Raw genomic sequence first — 25,485 nt, forward strand, 5'->3', positions numbered from 1 at the left:
CAGCCTGGGCAACAGAGCAAGACTCTGTCTCAACAACAACAACAACAACAAGATATTTAAGCCTCAGTCTGCATTTCCCAATGAATTTAGAAGAAAAGTGTATGTCCTAAGGAATTCAAAGAAGCACTGCTGATCATACCAATTAGCTTCTACCAAAAGGCAATTTCCATGGTAAGAGTTATATTTAAATTGTAGTGCAAGACCACACTGACAAAAGTCAAGTTACCTATTTATAATATACCAGCCAGGGCGGTTTTGTGGAAAGGTTGGAGTAGTGACTTGCCAACATTGGCAGCTAATTCTGCATCTGTTTTCATCAGTGCCTTACCTTAGCATGGGTTTTTCCTGCCTTGACTTTATCCTGTCTATACCAGGGGCTTGGCTATTGCTACAGGTTTATTTTCAAAGGACAATTAATGATCATACCTGTTACAAGAGAAAAATTCAAATAGTTTCCTCCACCCTCTGCTTCCCGTGGTGGCCCTTGGCTTTAGCCTGTAACACTCTATACACTCACATACCAGTTCTGAAAATGTCCTACAGATCGAAATTTTCACAGCTGCTTTTTTTCTGTGTGTGTGTGTGTGGTGGTTGTTGCTGTTAATTCCTAAAAATCTAAACTTCCTTTTTTTTTTTTTATTTCTCCAGGTGTCAGCAGTCTGTACTAGTTCAACATCTTGATTAGAATCAAGGATTTTGGCTGGGCACGGTGGCTCATGCCTGTAATCCCAGCACTTTTGGAGGCCAAGGCAGACAGATCATTTGAGGTCAGGAGTTAGACACCAGCCTAGCCAACATAGTGAAACGCTGTCTCTATTAAAAATACAAAAAATGAGCCAAGCGTGGTAGTGCGCGCCTGTAATCCCAGCTACTCGGGAGACTGAGGCACGAGAATCGCTTGAATCCAGGAGATGGAGGTTGCAGTGAGCTGAAATCACGCCACTGTACTCCAGTCTGGGGTGACAGAGTGAGACCCTGTCTAAAAAAGAAAAAGAAAGAAAGAAAAAAGAAAAAGAAAAAAAGGAAAAGAATCAAGGATTTTGATCCTTATCTTAAGAGCAATGGGGAAACTGATTTTTTTTTTTTAACGCAGTGGGATGACACCATCAGATTTGTGTTTCCATATGGTATCTCTGGCTGCAGCATTTAGAGGAATACAAGAGTGGATATGAGGCTCACACCTGTAATCCCAGCACTTTGGGAGGCTGAGGTGGGCGGATCATGAATTCAGGAGATGGAGACCATCCTGGCTAATGCAGTGAAACCCCATCTCTAATTAAAATACAAAAAATTAGCCGGGTGTGGTGGCGGGCGCCTGTAGTCCCAGCTACTCAGGAGGCTGAGGCAGGAGAATACCCAGGAGGCGAAGCTTGCAGTGAGCTGAGATTGCCCACTGCACTCCAGCCTGGACGATAAAGTGAGACTCCCTCTAAAAAAATAAATAAATAAATAAATAAATAAATAAAGAGTGAATATGAGGATGTCAGTTAAAGCTTCACTAGACCAAGTAAGCTTGCTCTACAGTAGTAGTAATAGAAATATAAAGCAGACTTGTAAGATACTTAGAAGATAAAATCTGCAAAAGTTGGTGAATTGTATATTTTGGAATAAAAAAAGGAAAGTGTTAAGGATGACACTGGGATTTAGGCATCTTTAATAGAAGGAAGCTCTGTCTTTCTTTCTTTCTGAGATAGCACTGATAAAAGAAAATGTGTAATGGGGGGAAGAAAAGCAAGTCATAAGTGTGGTTTCGAACATATTTCATTTGAAGGGGCTTTTAAAATAGCAAAAAGGATATCTCAACAATTCACTTGAACATCCAGGTATAGATCTCAGAGAAACCAGAACTGGGAACATAAATTTATGAGTCACATGGCAGCATAATGCAGTAGTAAAGTACATGGTGTGTTCAGCCAGACAACCTGGATTTGGAGCCTGGCTCCATCACTCACAAGCTCTATGACCTCTAAAAAGTTGTTCACCCTCTCTGAGCATCAGTTACTTCATCTGCATATAATTCGTTTATTAGCTGTTAGGAGTAAATTAATTTTGTAAAACACTTAAATCAGTGCCAACGACATACATGTGTTTGGTGGTAAAATAATGGGTGGAGGTGGTAATTCAAGCCAGGAGCATGAATAAAACCACTAATCGAGACAAGGCAGCTTGAAAACAAGAGAATCAGTGATCAAGATGTAAGGAACTCCCTTGAAAAGGGAGATATCGTCAAAAGAGATTGAGAAGGTGTAGACAAAAAGGTAGGAGCAAAACCAGGAAAGTATATTGCCAATGGCGTCAAGATGAGGGAATAATTAATAGTGCTGCGAGGAAAAATTCTGAAATAGTGTGAGATAAAGAGCATCAACTGCAATGGACAGCTGAATAAATGATTTAATGAATACAATGGATGTTCTGATGCAACTCCCAGATCTCCCTTCAGAAATGAAGGTCTATATGACAATAGTGATAGTTTCGATAAACGTGGGCTGGAGGAAAGAGTTAAGTAAGTCTAGAGGCAAAGCTTCAGGAAAGAGGAGTAAACGGGAAACCTTCAGAGAAGCAGCAACAATAATCGCTGGCCACAGGCAGGCGTTTGAAGTTTTCTCAGGCCACAAGTGTATGACTCCAAAAAAGCGCGCCGATGTCTTTTAATGCTCTGACGTGAGAGAAAAACGTACACTAGTCAGCGAGCACAGCAGCAGAAAATTTATGATTGACCCCGGAAACATTTAATTTTGCGTAGGTGTCGGGAGAGCTTTCTTTTGCGATTTGTTCCTTGATCCGGAAGAAAAGATAGCAAATATCACTTGCCATTGGATTGCATCATAAGGGTTGGGCTTTAGCGAGCCAGTCACCTTGGCAACCGGACGTGACGACCCCGGAAGACGCCCGACCGAGCTTTGCTCCAGCTATCGGCTTCAGTAGGCGGGGCGGCAGAGCCAGACTGACGCAGTCTTCAGCACTGACCAAGCTCTGTTGGGGGCGGTGCCACCAAGACCACGCCCCCTGCGCCTGCTCCGGCTGAGTCTGGAGAGTTGTCGTAGGCTCTGGGGGCGGAGACTCACGCCGATTCTCTCTGAGCGTAGGGCAGTGAGGGCGCAGTCCACCGCCAGGAGCCTTCCGGTTTCTGGGTGTTGCGCGACCTCGCCCCGAAGCCTGGGGATACACCCTCTCGAGAGCCCGCTGTCGCCCTCCGTTAAGGTCGAACCCCTCACAGTTGCTGTGGGCAACTCCAGCCCAACATTCCCTCGCTCTGGTTCTCGCCCCATTGCGAAACTCGGCCCCACGCTTCCCACTTTCCTGGATGAGGTGTCCCCTTTCTCCCCACTAAAATGTCAAATAACCTACGGAGGGTCTTCCTGAAACCCGCAGAGGAAAATTCAGGCAACGCCTCGCGTTGGTAAGTACCGGTTTCGAATCCTCCCCACGGCTGCCCCTCTGTCCGTCTTAGGGATGTGGAGTCGGCCGTCGTTTCCGGACGCTGTGTAGTTGAAAGGAGTTGGACCCGCAGAGTGCGCCACCCAGGCGGGAAGCGCTCGTCTCCGCAGCGCTTAAAGCCCATAGAGCGCTTTCCTCTGGGAAATGTAAAACCTCTTTAGAGCCTGACACAGTCGCTCCCCGGCTCCGCGGGACTCCAGCGTCTCAAGTTTAATAGGCGGACCGAGTAGATCTCCACGGGAGATGAAAACCAAGATGGCCGACGCTCTTATGTGACTCAAACCTTCTGGAAGATTCTCATGCACACGCAGAAACGCAGCAGTCAGCGCGGATTAGCAAGTGCATCCCTGGTGGCGCTGGACCTTCAGTGATAATAGTTACATTTTAATAGTGAGACAGAAAGGGTGTGTGATTGAAGAAAAATGGCTTTAGAATAAGGAGATTGAATATTTAAAATTTCAAGTAATAGCTTTATGTGAAGAGAGAAGTAAGAATGGAGAAATCCTCGTGTAAAGTCAGTCCTTTTGAACAGCGTTTTTGAAGTAGGGTGTAATGAAGTGCCATTTCATTGTCTGTTTATATTTGGCATGAAGAGAGTCCGGTAGTTCTAAGGAAGATATTCTTGTAAAGTTAGAAAATGATCAGTAACTTAGTTTTTTGTTTTTTTTTTTTAATTGTGTTACAAGGAAATGAATCGGAAACAATGTTAGCTAAAGCAGAATATTTTCACTTGTACTCTCACATGGTTAGTAGATTAAGTGATAAGAAAAAAATAGGGTCTGCAGACTCTAATAAGAAAATGAAAAACTAAGATGCAAAACTCATGGAAGAGGATTTTCGTTTGAAGAAAATCAGGCTACCTGGGGTTAATCTCAACTTTGCTAGTTAGCATTTGTGAGGCCAGGTACCTGTTTCCAGTCTGTAAATAATAGCACTTAGAAATATTTTAAAGATTAGGAGAATGAAATAATGTAAAATACGTCATGTAGGAAAATAGTAAAGCACAATTTAAATGTTAACTATTACTATTATAAGCATACAACTTTAATTCTGTACAGATTTTAGCCCAGCAGGTAGTTTTTTTTAATTACAAGTAGATAGAAAACCATTGCAATAAAGACCGTAAGTAATGGTGATTCCTTAAAAGCAATATTATAAAAGGAAATGGTCACTAATAGTAATGAGCCAAAATTCTATTGAACTGTCAAGATAGAACCATTGTATTTCAAATCATAAAAAGAGCCATTTTTTGGTATACTTCTGTGTTTTTTTCTTTTTTCTTTTTTTTAATTTTGTGGTGGAAGTTTGGGGGAAGGGGCAGAGAGTGCCTTGTGTACATATGAAAAAGTAGAATTACTTTTTAATGATTAATTTCTGCTGCCTTATTTTAGTACCTGAATACTTAATGACTTCTGACTTAGCTTAATTTATAGAAAATTTGTTTTAGGATTGCATTTTTAAATATAAAAAGTAAGATAAACAACTTTACTTTGTGTGTGTGTGTGTGTGTGTGTGTGTGTGTGTGTGTACCCTTAACTCTGTTATCCAATTTCTAATCCTTTTGGGGATTTGGAGATTTTTAAATTACAAATTACGTTCAAAAGTCATTTTGAGTTCATTAACTCATTGATTTATGCATTGTTTTTATTTTTTTTTGAATGTATTTATTTAAATCATTGAGGTTTTACATCATATATTTGGGACATTTACCAGATGACTTTCTGAAGCTTCGACATTGACTTTGGTTAATGGTTGCATATTTGATTCCATTCTGTTTTGTAAGTAACAAAACATCCAAATATAATTTTGTGAATAATATTAACAGCCCTTGTAGTTTATTGGAAACTTAGTTTTCTTATTTTTCTGGTAACATGTTTGATGGTACTAAATCATTTATTTTTATAACTTAAATGACTATGATTTTCTTATTGTTTGTAGCTTATTAAATTTTTCCTGTTACTGCTTATTTAAAATTTTTCAGTAGCATAATACAGAATTGTATATTGTTATATATTGTTTGAAGTATCTAATTCATCAGAAAATCACATATAAAACTCAAATTTAATCTTAGAGTACAAAGGAAAAATCTGGAAGATATTTGTGGTAGTATGCATTTAATTTATATTGATTGGGGTTTTATTGTCGAAGAACAAAGCAGGAGTCAGAACACTATAGTGGAAAGAACCTTTTAAGTCATAGAGACTTGGGTTCATATCCTAGCTTACCACTTATTATCAATACAGTTTAAACATTTGATGAAAAAACATTCATTTAGTGCCTACTATCTATATGATAGACTGTGCTAAATAGGAAGACTGATTAAATAATAGGGTATGGGCTGTTGCCAGGGAAAACCTTACAGTCATGGTGGAGGAGGAGGAAGATAGAGTTGATGTAGTAAAGGAAGAAAGTAGAGGAAGGGAGTTGGAAGAAAGATTCAAAGAACAGCAGAGTTGGGAAACATAAGTATCAGCTTTCCAGTTAAAGATGAAAGCAGGATATGCCTATGCAGAGAACTGGTAAATAAAGGACGTGTATGGTTTATGATTGATACTTGTTGCTTGATTCTGTTACAAGTAGGATAGATAGATAGCTCTTAAGGGTTCTGTTTGCCCTGCTAAGGAGATTAGACTTCATCTATTGGAAATAGTTCAGAATATTTTAAGAAAAAGACTGACACAGGTGTACATTTTAGACAACTGTTGGCAGTGTGGATTTTAGGGTCAGTGATCTACATATAAGGATCCTATTTCAGTTGTCTACATATAAGGATCCTATTTCAGTTGTCTTTTCAGAAATTCTGAGGGCCTGAACTAGCTGGTGCAGTACAGTAGGGGTTGGATTCAAAGAAATATAGAAGGGAAAATAGACCGACTTCGTTAATGAATTGGCAGGAAGAAAGGGAGATCAGTTATGATGCCAGTTTTCTGGATGGATATTGGTAAATTAACTGACATGAGGAACACATCAAGAAAGCAGTCAGATATTTGAATATGAAGCTCAGGCTGAGTCAGAGCTGAGACTAGAGATTTGGAAAGCATCACCTTAGAGGTACTATAATGAAAGCCTGTGATTATATATCCTACAATAATAAGAATTAAGACATCATGTGATTGGCCATTGGCAGCTATCTTCCCATAACCATTTGTATTCAAATGGGGAGCTAAACTTAAGTGTTCTCAGCAGGGGTTTTGGTTTGATTGGAATGATGATGCTTCATTGTCAGTTCAGTATGCATTTTGTTGTGTACAGTGTTTTATTGTCTTTTGTGATTTGAGTGTGTCTGTGTATGTGTGTGTGAGGGAGAGACAGACACACATACTATACAGTCTAAATGAAATCTGTCATTAATCTCTCAGTTTATACATTTGAATTTTTTGGACCCTGTTATAATGGGGTTATGCTAAAGTAAATACAGAAAGTAGATAAGCTTTCTCAAGGGGAGTGTGTAATTCTAAGTAAGTTAGTAAATATTTCTGAATCTCCATTTTCTCAAGTATAAAATGGGAATGGCAGTTCATAACTTTCTTGACTGGTTATTAGGATTAGAGTTAGTAGCAACTGTTATATCTATCATGTACGCAATACATGGTACATATTATTGATAGATAAGTATGTTATGTACTTATATATATTATGTTCTGTATGTACATGTTATGTCATAGTAAGATAGAAAAGGATTTCCTAGCAGATGAAAAAAATATATTTTGCAAAAATATCTGTAAAATGTTCATCAGCCTTCAACATTTTTATTAGTCTATTTCTAATATATGAATGCCTCATATCAATATTAGAATAGTAAAAAATGTCAGAAGTTATATAACATTACCAATATGTTTAATGTGCCTTTTTATTAAATTTCTGATTCCTTTTTTTTTGAGATGGAGTCTGGCTCTGTCGCCAGGCTGGAGCGCTGGAGTGCAGTGGCGTGATCTTGGCTTGCTGCAACCTCCACCTCCTGGGTTCAAGTGATTGTCCTGCCTCAGCCTCCCAAGTAGCTGGGACTACAGGCGTGTGCCACCACGCCCAGCTAATTTTTGTATTTTTAGTAGAGACGGGGTTTCACCATGTTGGCCAGGATGGTCTTCGATCTCTTGACCTCGTGATCCACCCGCCTCGGCCTCCCAAGGTGCTGGGATTACAGGCATGAGCCACCACACCCAGCCAAATTTCTCATTACATTTTTAAAAGACCTTATCTTACCTTATTCTCAGAGACCAATTGCATATTTTAATGGAAGATGATAACTATTAAGCTCCCAGGCAGTTATTTCATTTACTTCTCCTAGTAAGCTTTATTTTCCCCTATTTAACAAATGAAGAAACAGATTCAAAGAGGATAAGTACGTTTTCTAGTCAACTTGTAATTATAAGAACCAGAATTAGTAGCCCGTAATCTTTCTAATATGTTCCTCTTTTCTCTTTTAAACTGTTAAACTGTATTATTTTTCAAATGTAGTTTCTCTGAACACCAGCTGATTTAAAGTAATTACTTTAAAGTAATTAGGTGACCAAACTAGAAAATGGGATGCAGAATCTGGTTCTAGTTTTAGTTCTGACATTAGCCTGCAGAATATGATCTTTCAGAAAACAGAATCTTTGAGGATTTTCATTATTTAATCTCTTCAATGGAAGGCTCCTTCTAGATATGAAAAACTGTATATTGATAGAAGGAGTACGAATTTCATCCTGAGTTATTACTTCTTAGCATTCTGCAGATTAATTTTTAGAACTCATTACATTTTGTTGCCAAGAAATCATGGATTTTTAAAAAATATATAGCTTGTAGGATTCAATTCAGCTAACATTATTGTGTGCAATTTCCAGTTTCTGAATTAGATGCAGAGTATATAGATATGAATAGGATAATCTACCCTGCAGGAATTTATGGTCCGTGGTAGATTATGTGACTCTCACTGATACACTGACATGGAAGAAGCTTAATTTTTCTTCCTTTTATTTTTTGGAGGAGAAATAGAGGAAAAGAGAGGGAAAAATTTAGTGATCAGATTGGAAAATAGCTCACACAATATAGTTTTTTTATAAAGCAGAAATATAGATGTCATATAAAATACTATGCTTGGTATTGGAAGGCTATTTGCAAAATTATAAAGCCTCTCACTTTAAGGAGTTTCAGTCATATTGAATGAAACAATACTCATTTTTAAAAATTAGCTAATAGATTAAAGTCAGTAAAGAAAGCATTATATAATTTCCAACATTAATAGCACCAATGGGAGTGCATTCGGGATTCCAAGTTGGAGGAAATTAAGCTGGAGTGACTGGCAGATATTTTATGGAAAAGATAGAATTGGAAACTAATTTTATATTGTTGGAGAAGAAAAATAATAATACTTTGAGTAAATAATGTAATGTACATGGCATATTCCAGAATAGCAAAGAGATCTCTCTGGTAAGAGCAGAGATTTCACATTGAGAAGTTGTGGGTGGTATTGTTGTAGAGATTGGTTGGAGCTAGATTGTAGATGATTTTCGTGTCCAGCTGAATTGGCAATGATGAATACTAAAACTTTGAACAGGAGGTAACAGGATGAAAACAATTTTAGTCTGCCACAGATACATAATAGTCAATAGTGGCTGCAATCAGAAAAACTAAACATCAGCAAAATACTGTAGGGATGAGAATGATGAGTGCTAGACACATCTGATGACGATCTCATGTAGATGGTGGAAGTCACAATGATGAAGAAACAAAAGACGGATGAAATGGGTTAAAAAGAAAACCTTATAGACTTGATGATTCAGTATGCATTTATTAAATATTTACCTTTTGTAGGCACATATGCAAGGTTCTGTGGATGAACTTAAAGTAAATAAGAATGATGATAAAGACAAATCAGCAATGACTAGGTGATTTAAAACCTATATGATGTGGAACATATTGGCACTGCCGTATGATTGAATGGTAGGATAGACTACTAGTTTTCAACAGAGAGTAATTTTAACTTCGTAGATTTAAAGTGATGGTATTAAAATGTTTGGTAAGACATGACAAATACAGAACTGATGTCAATTCCAGTAGGAGACAGGAATAAAAGGATATAACTATGGGAGTCATTATTCCAAAGAAGATAGTTGAAAATAGTTGAAGCCGTGAGAATTGTTGCAGTCTTTTTTTTTTTTTTTTTTTTTTGAGACTGAGTCTTGCTCTGTCGCCCTGGCTGGAGTGCAGTGGTGCCATCTCAGCTCACTGCAAGCTCCGCCTCCTCCTCACTCCATTCTCCTGCCTCAGCCTCCTGAGTAGCTGGGACTACAGGCGCTTGCCACCACGCCCGGCTAATTTATTTTTTTTTGTATTTTTAGTAGAGACGGGGTTTCACTGTGTTAGCCAGGATGGTCTCGATCTCCTGACCTCGTGATCCACCTCCCAAAGTGCTGGGATTACAGGCATGAGCCACCGTGCCAGGCAAATTGTTGCAGTCTTTAAGGAAGAATGTCTTGAAGGAGAAAAACAGGGTCAAGAAATGTGGGATAGTTACAGGAGAATGCTTAGAATGCAGAAAATGAGTAAGGGAGCATTAGGAAAGTCAAGAGAAACAGAAGTTGTACACAGTGGAAACTATGATAGGTAAGAGGATCAATATGGAGGGATAATTAGTTGCAACAGAGAGTACCTAGGGAATGAAGATAAAGACAGATTTAACTGTGAGAACATATTTGGTAATCTTTGAGAATGAAGTTTTAGTAGAATAATAGGAAAGAAAATAGACTGCAGAAGAAAGTAGACTTTAAGATAACTTTCTGGCATATCACTTAATTGCAGCTTGTTAACACCATCTACCAACTTCCTGTCACTGAACTTGGCGCTTAGTTCACCATCTAGCTCACCATCTTCCCTCGTGTGATTTCAGTATCCGTAGGGATAATCTCTTTGTCACCTCATCTTTATTACAGAGATCTTTTCCCCCAGTGCTCTTATTCTCTGTTCTGTTGCACCTATCTACTTTTGTAGTCCTTATTATTAGATGAAATTGCTGCATCTACAAAACTATTTCACGCATCCTGTTTTCTAAATGCCAGTTCCTGTATTTCTAGCTGACTTGTTTAACTGTTCCTACTGTAACTGTTAACTTTATCTGGCCCTACAGACCAATAATCCCTTTATTTTATCCCTATACTTAGGCTTTTATTCTCTCATTTTCTTCCTATCCAGTTTAGACTCTGTTTCATTTTAATAACTCTTATCAATACCTTAAATTCTTTTGCTCTTCTTTGATTTTTTTGTTGCACCTTCCTGATGCCACCCAACCCTGGATGAACTCAATATGCTTTCTCTTTGTCTATGCTTGGTGTGACAAGGAAAATCTCGAGTACAGATTAGTACCACTATAAATTCATAACCACTACCTGTCTCCCCATGCCATCAACACATCTTGGCAACTCTAATATCTTCTATGGTCAGTTTACTCCTTCACGAAGACTGCTTCAAATCTTTGATTCTCCTCAAATCTTTCCATATTTTTGCTCTTAGTTTTAGCAGATGATGTCGTGTGATTTTTCATAAAGAAAATAAAACCCTTTAAATGAGAATTACCTCAGCCTTCTAACCCCAAAGTTGTATGCTTACCTGAAAATGCAACTAACCTCTCCTCCAGTGTTGCAATGGAAGGAGATAGGTCTCCAGCTCTCTTTAAGGCTCAGTCCCTTCACCTGTCTCTCTGGTTTCCATTTCCTACCTCCTTCTCATTGTGTATCCCTTTTCCTTTATTACCAGTTTCTTCCCTTAACTGGCTTACTTGAGTATTTACATATGTTCTGGTTAATGTAACCTTAAACAAAGAAAAAGGAAAGATCCCTTCTTTGATTCCATTTATTCCTGTAGCTTCCTGCCAGTCTTTCTCTTCCCCTTGACAGTCGAAGTTTAAAAAGAGTTGTCTACTTGCTTTCTTCATATCCACTCTTCAGCAACTTCTTTCCCCTACCACACTGCTCTTATTAAAGCCATCAATGATCTTCACAGCACTATTTTCAGTGCACATTTTTAATCCTTATCCTATTTGCCATGTCAGAAACTTTTAGTATAATTGCCCAATTTTCTTAAAATCCTCTATTCCTTTGGCTTAACATTGCATCAGAAGCAATGGTTTTCTTCCTATGACCCTAAGAACAATGGAAGGCCCCTGCAATGTTTTAAGCAGGGAAAGATCAGTTTTAGTGTGCTGAGTAAATTGAAAGGTAGAAGATATGATTGAAGAAAAAAATCAGTCGTGAAGCTGTTGTAGTATTCTAAGCCAGAGATGATGTTTGCTTGGAGTAGAGTAGTAACAGTTGATTTGGAGAGAATTGAACAGGTGAAAGGAAATTTAGGAGACAATATCAACAGGATTTTGTGATCACTGAATATAAGGAATAAGAAAGGAGGATTTACCTATTCTGACTTAAGGCACCTAAGGTAGATGAGATGTTATTTAGCAAAGAAAACCCTGCAGAAGATGGAATTTGGGAGATTAGGATGGGCAGAGATCTGCTGGCCATGTTGAATTTTAGGAACATTTGAGATTCTGAATGAAAATGTTAAAAGGGAATTTGGATGTATAAGCCTAAATTTCAAAGAAGCCACAGATAGAAATATTGAAATTGTTGATGTGTAAGTGATAATTTAATTGAAGTTACGCATTGAGAAGAAAGCATCTAACGAAAGACTACAGAATAGGAAGAGAAGGATTCTTTCTAAGCTTTGGTAAACTCTCAACATTTGAAAGTTGATTCAACAGTATGAGTTGGTAAAGAAGACTGAGGAGCCACTACAGAGGCTACTGTTACTCTTTTGATTTTTAAAAATCAATTAAAATACAATAATGCACAAAAACAGAGTGGGCCAGATTAGGCCTGGAGGCTACAGCTTACTGACTTTTTTTTCCTAATGAGCCTGGTGCTTAACTTAAAACAGACACTTGGTAAATTTTTGTGTAATGACTTAATATTGAATATGTTCTTATCCAGGTCAAATGTGCTTTTCTTGTGGTGCAGGGAGGTAATAAAGGTAGATTTTGCCTCTTAAAGCCCTGAAAGCAAGAATTCATCCTTTTCTTTGGTGTTATTCTCTTAAGAAGTTAACTTTTAATTTATTAAAAGTCACTGTATGACCAGCCTGGACAACATAGCAAAACTTTGCCTCTATAAAAATTACAAAAATTAGCCGGGTTTGGTGGCGTGCATCTGTAGTCTCAGCTACTTGAGAAGCTGAGGTAGAAGGATAGCTTGAGCCCAGGAGGTGGAGATTGCAGTGAGCCGAGATTGTACACCTACACTGCAGTCTGGATGACAGAGCCGGGCCCTGTCTCAACAGCAACAATAACAAAAGGTCAATGTAATATTTTGACCCACTCTCACGTGTCCAAAAGACTGTTTTAAATTTTTGTGAGGGTATAATAATGTTATTTGGGCTGCAGAAAGGTAAACCAAATTTCCATGGATACGTAGAATTTCAGGTATTGATTTTTATTAATACCTGAGGGTTTTAAAAACATACCTTTATGCTTTTGAGAATCCTAATTATTATCATTATTATTTGCCCTTGAACTTTTGTATTTATTTGATCTTAGTTATCTAAGACCATGCTAGGTCTATGGGATATGGACGCTGCACTCATATTGCTAGAATTTAACATGAGAGACAGTCTATAGACAAACAAACATATTAATATATGATGACAATCTATGATATATACCATGAAGGAAGCTAACAAGCATAATGTTATGGATTAATTATGAAGGAAGGACAAGGATAAAGTGGTCAGAAAATGTATCTCTTGAGAAATATTATTTATGCCAAGACTTGAGCTATGTGAAGAGTTGAGTTGGGTGAGGAGTACCTAGGTAGAGTGATAGTATGTGTGACATGAAAGCTCAGTATTTCCCAGGAGCTGAAAGATGTTTTAGATATAAATAAGGTAAGGCATTTACATTCAAGTAATCTCGAAATAACTAATTATGCAAACAGAGATTAGTATATATTGATTTTTCTTAAGATTAGACAGTCTATACTAAGAAATAATTCAAGGCATGGGGGTCAGAATTGATTCAGTTAAAAAAAATTGATTTCCAGTCTGTTCCACATTGATTGAAAACCATTCAGCTGAAATTGCAGTGGTATTATATGTATGGGTTGATAGGTGATTGACAATTGACTAATATAAATAATTGCTATACCAGAGACTGTGTAGCACTAAACCTCAAATGTGCTGAAACAGTAATCAGAAGAAAATGATTCCTATGTAAACAGTTCAGTGAAATCTATAGTACAAAAATGTGGCAAACTAAGGTAACACCATGAGAGATAGCTTAGGCAAAAGAAGAATGGCTGGCAGAACTTGTAAGTTATTGAAGGAAGAAGACAGAACAGATTAAGAGGAAAAAGAGAGAAATGGAATAAGAGTAAGGGGAGAGGGAATGAGAATCTTCAGTTAGAGTAGAGGAGGAGGACAAGAGGAAGGAATTCAGGGAAAGGGGGAAGGGAGGATGCTAATATTTTAAGAGGAGCTTACTTTAGTAGCATAGTTTTATATAGGGCAAAACCTTAGAAATGTCTACTTTTAGTCTTAGGAATAAATGTTATTATCTCATATGCATTGCCTAATCATATAGGGAGTTGACTATATCATTATCTCTTCTACTTCAAAATATTTGTTTTGCAGTCTTTCACTTTAAAAACTCGAAATGGAAAATTATATACTTTATATTTTAATATTTAAAAATATTTACAAATATTTATTTTTAAATAAAATGTATATACCATGTAGTATGTTGTATTTATTTACTCAATGTTCTTTTAAGTGTTTCAGGCTGCATGTACCAAGTAGTTCAGACGATTGGCTCGGATGGAAAAAATCTTCTGCAATTACTTCCAATTCCTAAGTCTTCTGGAAATCTTATACCACTAGTTCAATCTTCAGTCATGTCTGATGCTTTGAAAGGGAATACAGGAAAACCAGTTCAAGTTACTTTTCAGACTCAGATTTCCAGCTCTTCCACAAGTGCATCAGTTCAATTGCCCATTTTTCAGCCAGCCAGTTCTTCAAACTATTTTCTTACAAGAACAGTAGATACATCAGAAAAAGGTAGAGTTACTTCTGTGGGAACTGGAAATTTTTCTTCATCAGTTTCTAAAGTTCAGAGTCATGGTGTGAAAATTGATGGACTCACCATGCAAACATTTGCTGTTCCTCCCTCAACACAAAAAGACTCATCTTTTATTGTAGTTAATACCCAGAGTCTTCCAGTGACTGTGAAGTCTCCAGTTTTGCCTTCTGGGCATCATTTACAGATTCCAGCCCATGCTGAAGTGAAATCTGTACCAGCGTCGTCATTGCCTCCTTCAGTGCAGCAAAAGATACTTGCAACTGCCACCACCAGTACCTCAGGAATGGTTGAGGCCTCCCAAATGCCAACCGTTATTTATGTATCTCCTGTAAATACAGTGAAAAATGTAGTTACCAAGAACTTTCAAAACATTTACCCAAAACCTGTTACAGAAATAGCAAAGCCAGTAATACTAAATACCACACAAATTCCAAAGAATGTTGCTACAGAGACACAGTTGAAAGGTGGTCAGCATTCTCAAGCTGCTCCAGTGAAATGGATTTTCCAAGATAATCTACAGCCTTTTACGCCATCTCTTGTTCCTGTTAAGTCTTCAAATAATGTGGCTTCAAAGATTTTAAAAACTTTTGTAGATAGGAAAAATTTGGGAGATAATGCTATAAATATGCCATCATTGAGTACCATCGATCCTAGTGGGACGCGATCCAAAAATATGCCTATTAAAGATAATGCTTTGGTTATGTTTAATGGGAAAGTCTATCTGTTGGCTAAAAAGGGGACAGATGTTCTGCCATCACAAATTGACCAACAGAATTCTGTTTCTCCTGATACTCCAGTAAGAAAAGACACGTTACAGACAGTGAGTTCAAGTCCAGTCACAGAAATATCCAGAGAGGTTGTAAATATTGTTTTGGCTAAAAGTAAATCTTCCCAGATGGAGACAAAATCACTTTCCAATACCCAGCTTGCTTCCATGGCCAATCTAAGGGCAGAGAAGAATAAAGTGGAGAAACCATCTCCTTCTACCACAAATCCACATATGAACCAATCCAGTAACTACTTAAAACAGAGTAAGACTTTATTCACAAATCCAATCTTTCCAGTTGGATTTAGTACAGGACACAATGCCCCCAGAAAAGTAACAACCGTCATTTATGCTAGAAAAGGAAATGTCCTCCAGAGCATAGAGAAAATAAGTTCCTCTGTTGATGCAACAACTGTTACTTCACAACAGTGTGTTTTCAGAGACCAAGAACCAAAGGTAATTTTCCCATGTCAGGGTGCTCTTTTTATATATCTATATAGAAAAGTTTGTTTTCTTAATTCTCAAAGTTATCTATGATACCTCTTTCCCCCACTGCCAACCCCATCACACACAGACTATACACATATGAGTATTTAGTCAAAACTTCCATCTGAGCAAATTTGAGGAGAAGTACAATTGGGTACAATCTTGTACAAAGGAGTACAATCTTTCTGTTGAAACACTTGGCATGCCAAATCTTTAAAACAAAAAATTCACAGAGCAAAAAGGTTTAGAAGAGTTGGAGAAGGATGATGTGAATTCAAAGCTTAGTAAAAATATGTGAGTATATGTATATACATACATGTATGTATGTATGTTCATATATAATAGCCTTTTTAGTATATGAGGAGATCAATATGCATGTAAAAGAGTTGGTTTTGGGGTTTTGTGGGGTTTTTTTGTGGTGGTGGTGGTATACAATGGAAAAGGCGAGATAGGGCTAATCAGTACCTTTCAGTAATTTGTGGAAATAAGATTTTATCAGCATCTTTGATGGGTTGATTTTTTTTTTGGTAGACAAATTTCATTTTCCTTTTTATTAGCTCTTTGTGACTCCTCAGCCAGTTACCCAACATGCCCACATAGTTACCTTTATGTTCAACTTAAGGTTTGTCTGTCTGTGTGCTTACTAGATATTTGTACCCATCTTTTCCTTGCTTACTTAGAGGTCTTCTCAATAAATGTCAGCATTTCTCCCTTTCAGTACAGAATTCATTGAACTCCAGAGATGTAAGGAGGTAAATTCTGATTGTTAAATACAAGATCGATTAAAGGCATGTGTGACTTTTCCAGAAGACTACAATTTCTAAATAATGTCATATATGTTATTTTAACGTTGTCATTAGTCTGTATTCTCATTTTAGTTGTTTTAGAATTGACTACTTATTACCTTTCTAGTGCAACAAATTAATTGAGAAATTGTAAGGGGGAATATTTTAAGTTTGTACTTCCTTATATTCAGTTTTTTGAGTGTGGGTAGTAAGGCAAGGATAATACAAACTAATCAGAAAGCATGATATGTTCTTTTATGTAAGATGAAATAATCACTTAGTTGCTTAATGAAGTAACTTGAATAATTAGCAGTATTGTTTGTGTGTTTTCTTTTCCTAATTCCAGATCCATAATGAGATGGCATCAACATCAGATAAAGGTGCCCAAGGAAGAAATGACAAGAAAGATTCTCAAGGAAGAAGTAATAAGACATTACATCTGAAGAGTGATGCTGAATTTAAAAAGATATTTGGCCTTACTAAAGATTTGAGAGTGTGCCTTACTCGAATTCCTGACCTTTTGACCTCTGGAGAAGGTTTCGATTCCTTTAGCAGTTTGGTAAAGAGTGGTACTTACAAAGAGACAGAGTTTATAGTGAAGGAAGGACAGAGAAAACAGGTAGGTAATACATTTTAATGTGCTCTTCATAGGTACTACAAATGATACATGAATATTACTTTTCTTGATTTGGTTTTAACCCTTGTGCATTAGTATAAATGATGGTTGTTACTGGTTTTGCAAATATATAATACCAAAACGATATTTAAAACAACCAGTCCCCAGCACTTTGGAAGGCTGAGGCGGGTGGATCACCTGAGGTCAGGAATACAAGACCAGCCTGACCAACATGATGAACCCCATCTCTACTAAAAATACAAAAATTAGCTGGGCCTGGTGGCGGGCGCCTGTAATCCCAGCTACTTAGGAGGCTGAGGCAGGAGAATCACTTGAACCCGGGAGGCGGAGGTTTTAGTGAGCCGAGATCGCACCATTGCACTCCAGGCCGGGCGCAGTGGCTCACGCCTGTAATCCCAGCACTTTGGGAGGCCGAGGCAGGCGGATCACGAGGTCAAGAGATCGAGACCATCTTGGCCAACATGGTGAAACCCCATCTCTACTAAAAATACAAAAAATTAGCTGGGCAAGGTAGTGCACACCTGTAGTCCCAACTACTCGGGAAGCTGAGGGCAGGAGAATCGCTTGAACCTGGAAAGCAGAGGTTGCAGTGAGCTGAGATCGCACCACTGCACTCCAGTCTGGCAACAGAACGAAACTCCGTCTCAAAAACAAAAAAAATTTATATACACATATAAATAAACACACACACACACACACACACACACGCACAGGTAAAAATGCATCCCAGTTAAAGATGTGTTTTAATTTTTTTTATTCACCTACTACATTTTTTTCCCATTATATTACAAGAAAATGGCCATAGCTTTTTAACTAGTCATCTTACTTTGAGGACTCTATCTAAAGGAAATAATTCAAATGTAGTAGAAGATATAAGCATGCATATGTTCTTAATAATAACCTTTTAAGCAACTTATATAGCTAATAATGATAAAAAGAAATGTCCATAACTTTGCCTGCTGTTATACTTTGACTTATGAATATGTCATTATCATGTAATATTCTGAACTTTAGATCAGAGACTAGTAAACATTTTCGGATGAAAATCCTCCACATGTGCCTGCTGTGCAAAGGAAAAGAAAAAAACTAAATCAATTTTATATCTCAGGCACTTTATAAGTGCTATTATATTTCTGTGGTAAGTCAGTATGGCTTCTAATACTTGAGCAAGAAAATGTGAATTAGGCAATTTCTTCTTACTGAATATGATTAAGACATTTTGGTACCATGCAGTGGGAAATATTTCTTTCTTGCTGTAGTTGTCTTCCATAAATTTTGTTAATTGTAATATCTAAATATTTGTTTCTGCAGATGTTGTTAAATTTGATAGTACCCGGTGCATTTAGCAGTAACATTTTGTTTTTGTTTTGGAATGTTATTCAATATTGCAGCAGAATTTTGATAAGAAAAGAAAAGCAAAAACTATTAAGAAGATGGATCACATAAAGAAGACAAAAACAGAGAATGCTTATAATGCAATCATAAATGGGGAAGCTAATGTCACCAGTTCCCAACCCCTAAGCAGTATTTTACCAACTTCAGATGTGTCACAACATAACATTCTCACGAGTCACAGCAAAACCAGACAAGAAAAGAGAACTGAGATGGAATACTATACCCATGAAAAGCAAGAGAAAGGCACATTGAATTCAAATGCAGCTTATGAACAAAGTCATTTCTTCAATAAAAATTATACCGAAGATATTTTCCCAGTGACACCACCGGAGTTAGAAGAAACCATTCGAGATGAAAAAATAAGAAGACTTAAGCAGGTGCTGAGAGAGAAAGAAGCAGCTCTTGAAGAAATGCGTAAGAAGATGCACCAAAAATAAAGTCTCCTGTAAAGACTTCAGTGAAATAGCTGTTTTTTAAAATATACTTCTGCATTAATAAGTTAATTGTAGATGTGTTCTGAAAGTGTCTTTGAATATGAAACTTGTTTTTTCATCAGTTGATAATAGAACTTTATTTAAGGAATACAGAAAAGGTTGATTCACATATGACTTGTGAATAATTTACATGAGGTATCTATACCTTTGTCTTAGATACCTTTTTTTGGAAGGATAAATTTTATATTTTTCTATTATTTTAACTAGAATTCTCCAAGTTTGAATATTTGGGCAGGGCTTTTATTATTGTTTGTATCTGTACCTAAATTGCTCAGGCATTATTCCAGCAGTAGATAATGACTGTGTATTACTGAAATTTTACAATCCAAGAGAGGAAATCAGCTCCAAACTTAGCTTTTCCAGTGGATTTGTATATGTACTTGCTTTATCTCTTTACCCTTAAAATGATGATACCTTGTATTCACCATTGTTTTTTTTTTAATGTCGTGAAATAATATGTATTATGGCAATATTATTTAAACATTCAAACATTTCTCAAGAATGAGCAACATTTGTAACTTTACAATGTAATTTTATATAATCCAAAGTGTATTTTAGAATTCAGGCTATTTGATGTTTTGTTTGCTTATAGTGATGTGTTGTTCCCAGGCAAATGCTGCTTTTTTTTTTTTTTTTTTTTTGGACTGTGTACATATGTTACTGAGATTGTGTAAAAAGTAGATCCTGAACAGTTATCACATTTAATATTTCTTAAACTGTAAAAGTGTATTTTCTCTGTCTGGTTAGTCTTTGATTTGGGAAAGTTTGGGAATGGTGTAGGGATAGGGATTAAGAAATGGGGAGTTAGCTGACCGTGGTGGTGTGTGTTTGTAGTCCCAGCTACTCAGGAGTCTGAGTGGGGAGGATTGCTTGAGCCCAGGAGTTTGAGGCCAGCCTGGGCAGCACAGTGAGACCCTGTCTCTTAGAGAGAGAGGAGGAGGAGGAGAATAAGGTTATTAAAAAATGATCAGGCCGGGTGCAGTGGCTCACACCTGTAATCCCAGCACTTTGGGAGGCCGAGGCGGGCGGATCACCTGAGGTCAGGAGTTTGAGACAAGCCTGGCCAACATGGTGAAACTCTATCTCTACTAAAAATACAAAAATTAGTCGGGCACAGTGGCGGGCACCTGTAATCCTAACTAAGGAGGCTGAGGCAGGAGAATCGCTTGAACCTGGGAGGCGGAAGTTGCAGTGAGCCAAGATCGTGCCACCACTGCACTACAGCCTGGGCAACAGAGCCAGACTCTGTCTCAAAAAAAAAAAAAAAAAAAGATCAGATCTCTGGAAGTAAGAGAGGTTAAAGAAAAAAAAAATCTGTGCAATGGCAACTAAAGAGTAATTCAGAAAATACTGTAAAGAAGTGAAACAAATATACAGATCAGCTAGATTTTGCTGCTTTTTATTAACAGCTGTTTTGCAATATAATTCATGTACTGTAAAATCCAGCTTTTTAAAGTACACAGTTCACTGGTTTTTACTATGTTTACAGAGTTGTACAACGATCAACACTATAATTTTAGAACATTTTCAAAATGTTCAAAACATCCCCCAAACAAACCTTATACCCATTAGCAGTCATTCCCCATCACCTCTCCTTCTGCCATAGGCAAGCACTACAAAGCTTTCTGTCTTTATGGAATTGCCTGTTGTGAACATTTCATATATATGGAATTATACAATATGTTTTTCTTTGTGATTGGTGTTTTTTATGTAGTCTGATGTTTTCAAGGTTTATCCATGTTGTAGCATTTATCAGCACTTCATTATTTATTGCTGAATAATATTCCATCATGGATATACCACACTTTATCCATTCGTTATGAATATTTGGATTGTTTTCACTTTTGGCAGCTACAAATAATGTTGCTGTGTATATTTGTGTACAAGGTTTTTTAATGGGTATATATTTTCAGTTCTCTTGGGTATATACCTAGGACTGTAATTGCTGGGTCATACAATGACTGTGTTTAACTATGTTTTGAGGAACTGCCAAACTATTTCAGTCAGGTTCTGCTGTCCCCACACCACATAAACATATTGTCAAGGTCACCAGTGACTTCCATATTACTAGATTCAGTAGTCAATTGTCAGTGTTCTTGATTTATCAGCAGAATGTAATTTCATGAGTCATCACTTCCTTTGAAAAATATTGAAACATTCTGTCATAGAAACAGTGCAAATGTATTGTAGAAAATTAGAAAATATAGGCCAGGCGCAGTGGCTCACACCTGTAATCCCAGCACTTTGGGAAGCCGAGGTGGGTGGGTCACCTAAGGTAAGGAGTTTGAGACCAGTCTGACCAACACTGGTGAAACCCCATCTCTACTAAAAGTAGAAAAATTGGCATGGTTGTGCATGCCTGTAATCTCAGCTGCTGGGAAGACTGGGGCAGGAGAATTGCTTGAACCCGGGAGGTGGAGGTTGCAGTGAGTGGAGATGGTGCCACAGCACTCCAGCCTGGGCAACAGAATGAGACTCTGTCTCAAAGAAAGAAAGGAGAGAGGGAGGGAGGGGAAAGAGGAAACGAAGAAGGAAGGCGGGGAGGGAAGGGCAAGCGAAATACTAAAAATTGAAAATATAGCAAGCAAGCAAAATATTAAAAATTAGAACTTCATATTCCCATCCGAAGTTTACCTTTAATACCTTATATATCCTTTCTTATCATTCTGTGTGCCTCATATATACATATATGTATATATGAAGTCCTTATTTATACTATTGGTATACTAAATTTATACTTATTTATACAAAATGAGGTCCTTATTTATACTATTCTGAATCCTGCTTTTAAAGTCAAGAATTGGCCTGGCATACTCATACCTGTAATCCTTACACTTTGGAAATCTGAGGCAGGAGGATCACTTGAGGCCAGGAGTTCAACACCAGGCTGGGCAATGGCAATAGACCCCATCTCTGCCAAAAATTTAGCCAGGTGTGGTGGCATGTGCCTGTAGTCCCAGCTACTTGGGAGGCTGAGGCGGAAAGATCACTTGAGCCTACTGGGTCAAGGCTGTAGTGAACTGTGAACATGCCACTGCATTCCAGTCTGGTTGACAGAGTGAGACCATATCTTTAAAAAAAAAAAAAAAAAACAGCAATCTTGAGCTTTTCCTTTCAGTGTTTTCATCTCTAATACTAAAGCTAAATTTACCAATTTGGCCTCAAAACATCTTTTACCACTGGTTTTTCTAAAGCAGTATTAAATCTAGGTCTATGTGTCTTATCTAGCTGTTATACCCTGTAGAGCTTTTAAGTGAGCAGTTTTGTTTCTAAAATTTTTAATGACATTGATTTAGAGACCAGCTATTTGTCCTGACTCCTTTTCTCCTTGATATAGTTTAATTTCACTTCTGAAAGACCACACTTCTGCCTCATTGACTAGTCATTCTCAGTCTCCTTGCTGATCCCTTCCTTCTCCCTAATCTCTTTATATTAAAACACCTGAGGGCTCAGTCCACGGTTTGCCTCTTTGCTTATACTCACTCTCTTGGTGATCTCATCCAGTTTCATGGCTTTTAAGTACTATCAATGTACTGCCAACTTGCAGTTTTTATCTTTTATTTCCAGGCTTTCTTGAATTCCAGCTGCCTATTTAATATCTCTATTGGATGTCTAAATAGACAAACCTATGTTCAAGACAGAAATCTTGCTCTTCGCTCAAACTAGCTTCACCCACAGGTTTTCTCATTTTAGCTGATGACAACCCCATCCTACCAGTTGCTCAGGCCAAAATCTTGAAGTCATGCTTTACTCCTTGCTCTCACACCTCACACCCAATACAAATTTTGTTGGTTCTGCTTTCAAAATACCCTAAATATGACCACTTTTTATCGTCAGTGCTATCATCAGCCCTGAATTGGATTATTGGTAGCCTCATAAGTTATCTTTCTTATTCCACTTTTGTGCCCCTACTTTCATCTCAGTACAACAGCCAGAGTGATCCTTTTAAAACATAACCTAAGCCATTCCCCATTACCCTTCAATGTTTCCTCATTTCACGGAAAATAAGAACCACTATCTGAGGACTAGAGGTTCAAGGTGAGCAAAGTGGATTAAGCACAGCTCTTAAAATTTCTGTAATGTGCTATTGTAGTCCTCTACTTGTCTTTAGGTAAAGAAGTTGAAATTTTTTCCTCAAAAATGATGGTTGAACTGAGATCTGAAGGAAAAGCAGGAATTAAATAAGAAAAGGGACAGACTAAAGTAACTTTCCCAGCAGGGGAAACAGCAAACTTAAAGGTTCTAAGGCACAAGAGAGCATGGCATATATGAAGAACCGAAAGGGGGGCCAGATATCTAGACATCTAGAAGGTCTAGCTAAGTACTTAGGGAGATAGTATAAACAGAAAAGAAAAAAATTGTGGCCTCCTTTTTTAAAAAAATGATTTTAGTTAATTTTAAAGACTGGAAGAAGAGATTACATTAGTTATAAATACTTGGAATAGTACCTGACACATAGTAATCATCTTATCAGTGTTTGGTTAAATAAATCCTAATAAATATGTTGCATCTATCTTTTTTTGACTTTTAAATTTAGCCTCCTTTTTTATTTTTCTGCTCCTTATTAAAGCTTTGCTGCTCATGAAAGTCATCAAACACCTGTATTTCTTCTGATTTTGTATTTCATGATACTGAAATGTGACTTGAATACTTTACAACATTATTCTTCGTAATTTGTCCAATGCTGCTGGTCTCTAACTTAACTTTATTCTGAAATTCAGTCAAATTAGAGTTTTATCTTTTCTGCAAGAGCATTCTAAAGCTGCTGTTGTCAAGGTCTCCAATAACTATCACATTGCTAAATCTAATGGTCAATTCTTAGTCTCTCACTTGACCTGTCAGTAGCATTTGATACTTTTGATCATTTTGTCTTCAGTGCAATTTGTTCTTCACTCTGCTTCAGGGACATAATAATCTTTTGTTTTCCTCATACCTCGTTGACTGCTTCTTAGTCTCTTTGGCTAGTTCCTCCCCTTCTCTATGATCTCTTAATGTTGGAGTTATTTAGAGCTCAATCTTTTTATGTCTCTTATTTTACATCTATATGATCTTACCTAGTTCTCAGGATCAAAATACCGTCTATATTCAGGAACTCCTCTTTTGACTCCAAAATTGTATATCCAATTACCTTCTTGACATTTCTACTTGGAATTCTAATGGGCATCTCAAAATCAACACAGGCCAAAATCAGCTTCTGGTTATTACCCACACAAAATTTGCCTCAACCAAGATCTTCCGTATCTTAGTTAATGATAAATCCAGGCTTCCACTTGATCAGGTGGAAATACTTTGGGGTCCACCTTAATTTTCCCTTTGTCTCATGCCTTACAACCAGTCTGTTAGGAAATTCTCTTGGTTTACATTCAAATTATACCCGGAATCTGACCATTGCTCACCACCTCTACTGTGATTAGCTTGCATTATATCTCTCATCTAGATTATTGAATAATCAACTAACTGTCTCTCTGCTTCTACCAGTGTCCTACAGCTTGTCCTCAGCACAATAGCCAAGTGATTTTGTTAAAATTTAAGGAAGGAGAAACGACCAAAAACTCAACAGAGAAATGAGAAACATACACGAAGAGAAAATTCACCCTAAAAAAATAAAAATGACCTTAAAACATAGGAAAAATGTTTAAATTCACTTGAAACTAGGCATATGCAAATTAAAACCACTCAGATACCATTTATCACTTTCCAGACTCCATGAAATGTAAGAATATGGCAATGCATTCTGTTGGGAAGGCTGTGGGAAAATAGGTACATTCATACATTGCTGATGGGAATGCAAAAGTTTATTAGTTGCAATATTGTTCTTAGTTGCAAAGTATTGGAAGCAACCTAAATTCCCATCCACAGGAGAGTGATTTAATAAACTATAGCATGTCATGCAGTGGAATATTAAATAGGTATAAGAAAAGAATGAGGAAGAGCTCTATGAACTAATGGAGTGATTTCCAAGATGGACTGTCAAATGAAAAAAGCAAAGCACAAAAGAGTATCCACAGCATGCTACCTTCATGTAGGAAAGAAAGGATATAAGAAAGTAAATAGTTGTCTGCTCATTTTTCAAAAGAAATACAGGAAAGATAAAATACTAGTAAGGCTGATTACCTAGAGGGAAAGGAATAAAGAAGGAAATGAGGTTAGCAAGGATGAAGTACAGTAACATTTCTTTGATTATATCTTTCTGAATAGCTCTGACTCTTGGAATCATAATTATGTCTCACATACCCTTCACATAATCCCAAATAAATAAATGATAAAACCAACCAAGATAAAATGGGATACAAATACTAACAAATGGAAGTAAATGTATTAAGAATGAATAACAACCACACTTAAGCAAGTGAGGAAGAAAATAACTAGGTAACTGTAAGTAT

At 37.2% G+C, this 25,485-nt stretch overlaps 1 protein-coding gene across 8 annotated transcripts in view; it reads left to right on the forward strand.

Annotated features, from left to right (window-relative positions):
- The first annotated feature begins 2,373 nt into the window (after positions 1–2,373).
- Positions 2,374–25,485, forward strand: part of LRIF1 (ligand dependent nuclear receptor interacting factor 1) — a 118,859-nt gene continuing 95,747 nt past the window's right edge. For 6 of the 8 annotated variants that reach the window (XR_008494070.1, XR_008494079.1, XR_008494065.2 and 3 more), the window contains exons 1-3: positions 2,374–3,400; positions 14,234–15,761; positions 16,923–17,195. Coding sequence is in view for 3 of the 8 variants with exons in the window: in XM_054450530.2 (XP_054306505.1) it covers positions 3,333–3,400; positions 14,234–15,761; positions 16,923–17,195 (1,869 nt within the window). In the remaining 5 variants the exon portion in view is untranslated. Of the gene's footprint in view, positions 3,401–14,233; positions 15,762–16,922; positions 17,196–18,604; positions 19,832–25,485 lie in introns of those variants that run through there. The other 2 variants (XM_054450167.2, XM_054450259.2) reach the window with 2 other exon arrangements.

This window comes from Pongo pygmaeus, chromosome 1, assembly GCF_028885625.2.
Source record: "Pongo pygmaeus isolate AG05252 chromosome 1, NHGRI_mPonPyg2-v2.0_pri, whole genome shotgun sequence".
In the NCBI taxonomy this organism is placed as follows: domain Eukaryota; kingdom Metazoa; phylum Chordata; class Mammalia; order Primates; family Hominidae; genus Pongo; species Pongo pygmaeus.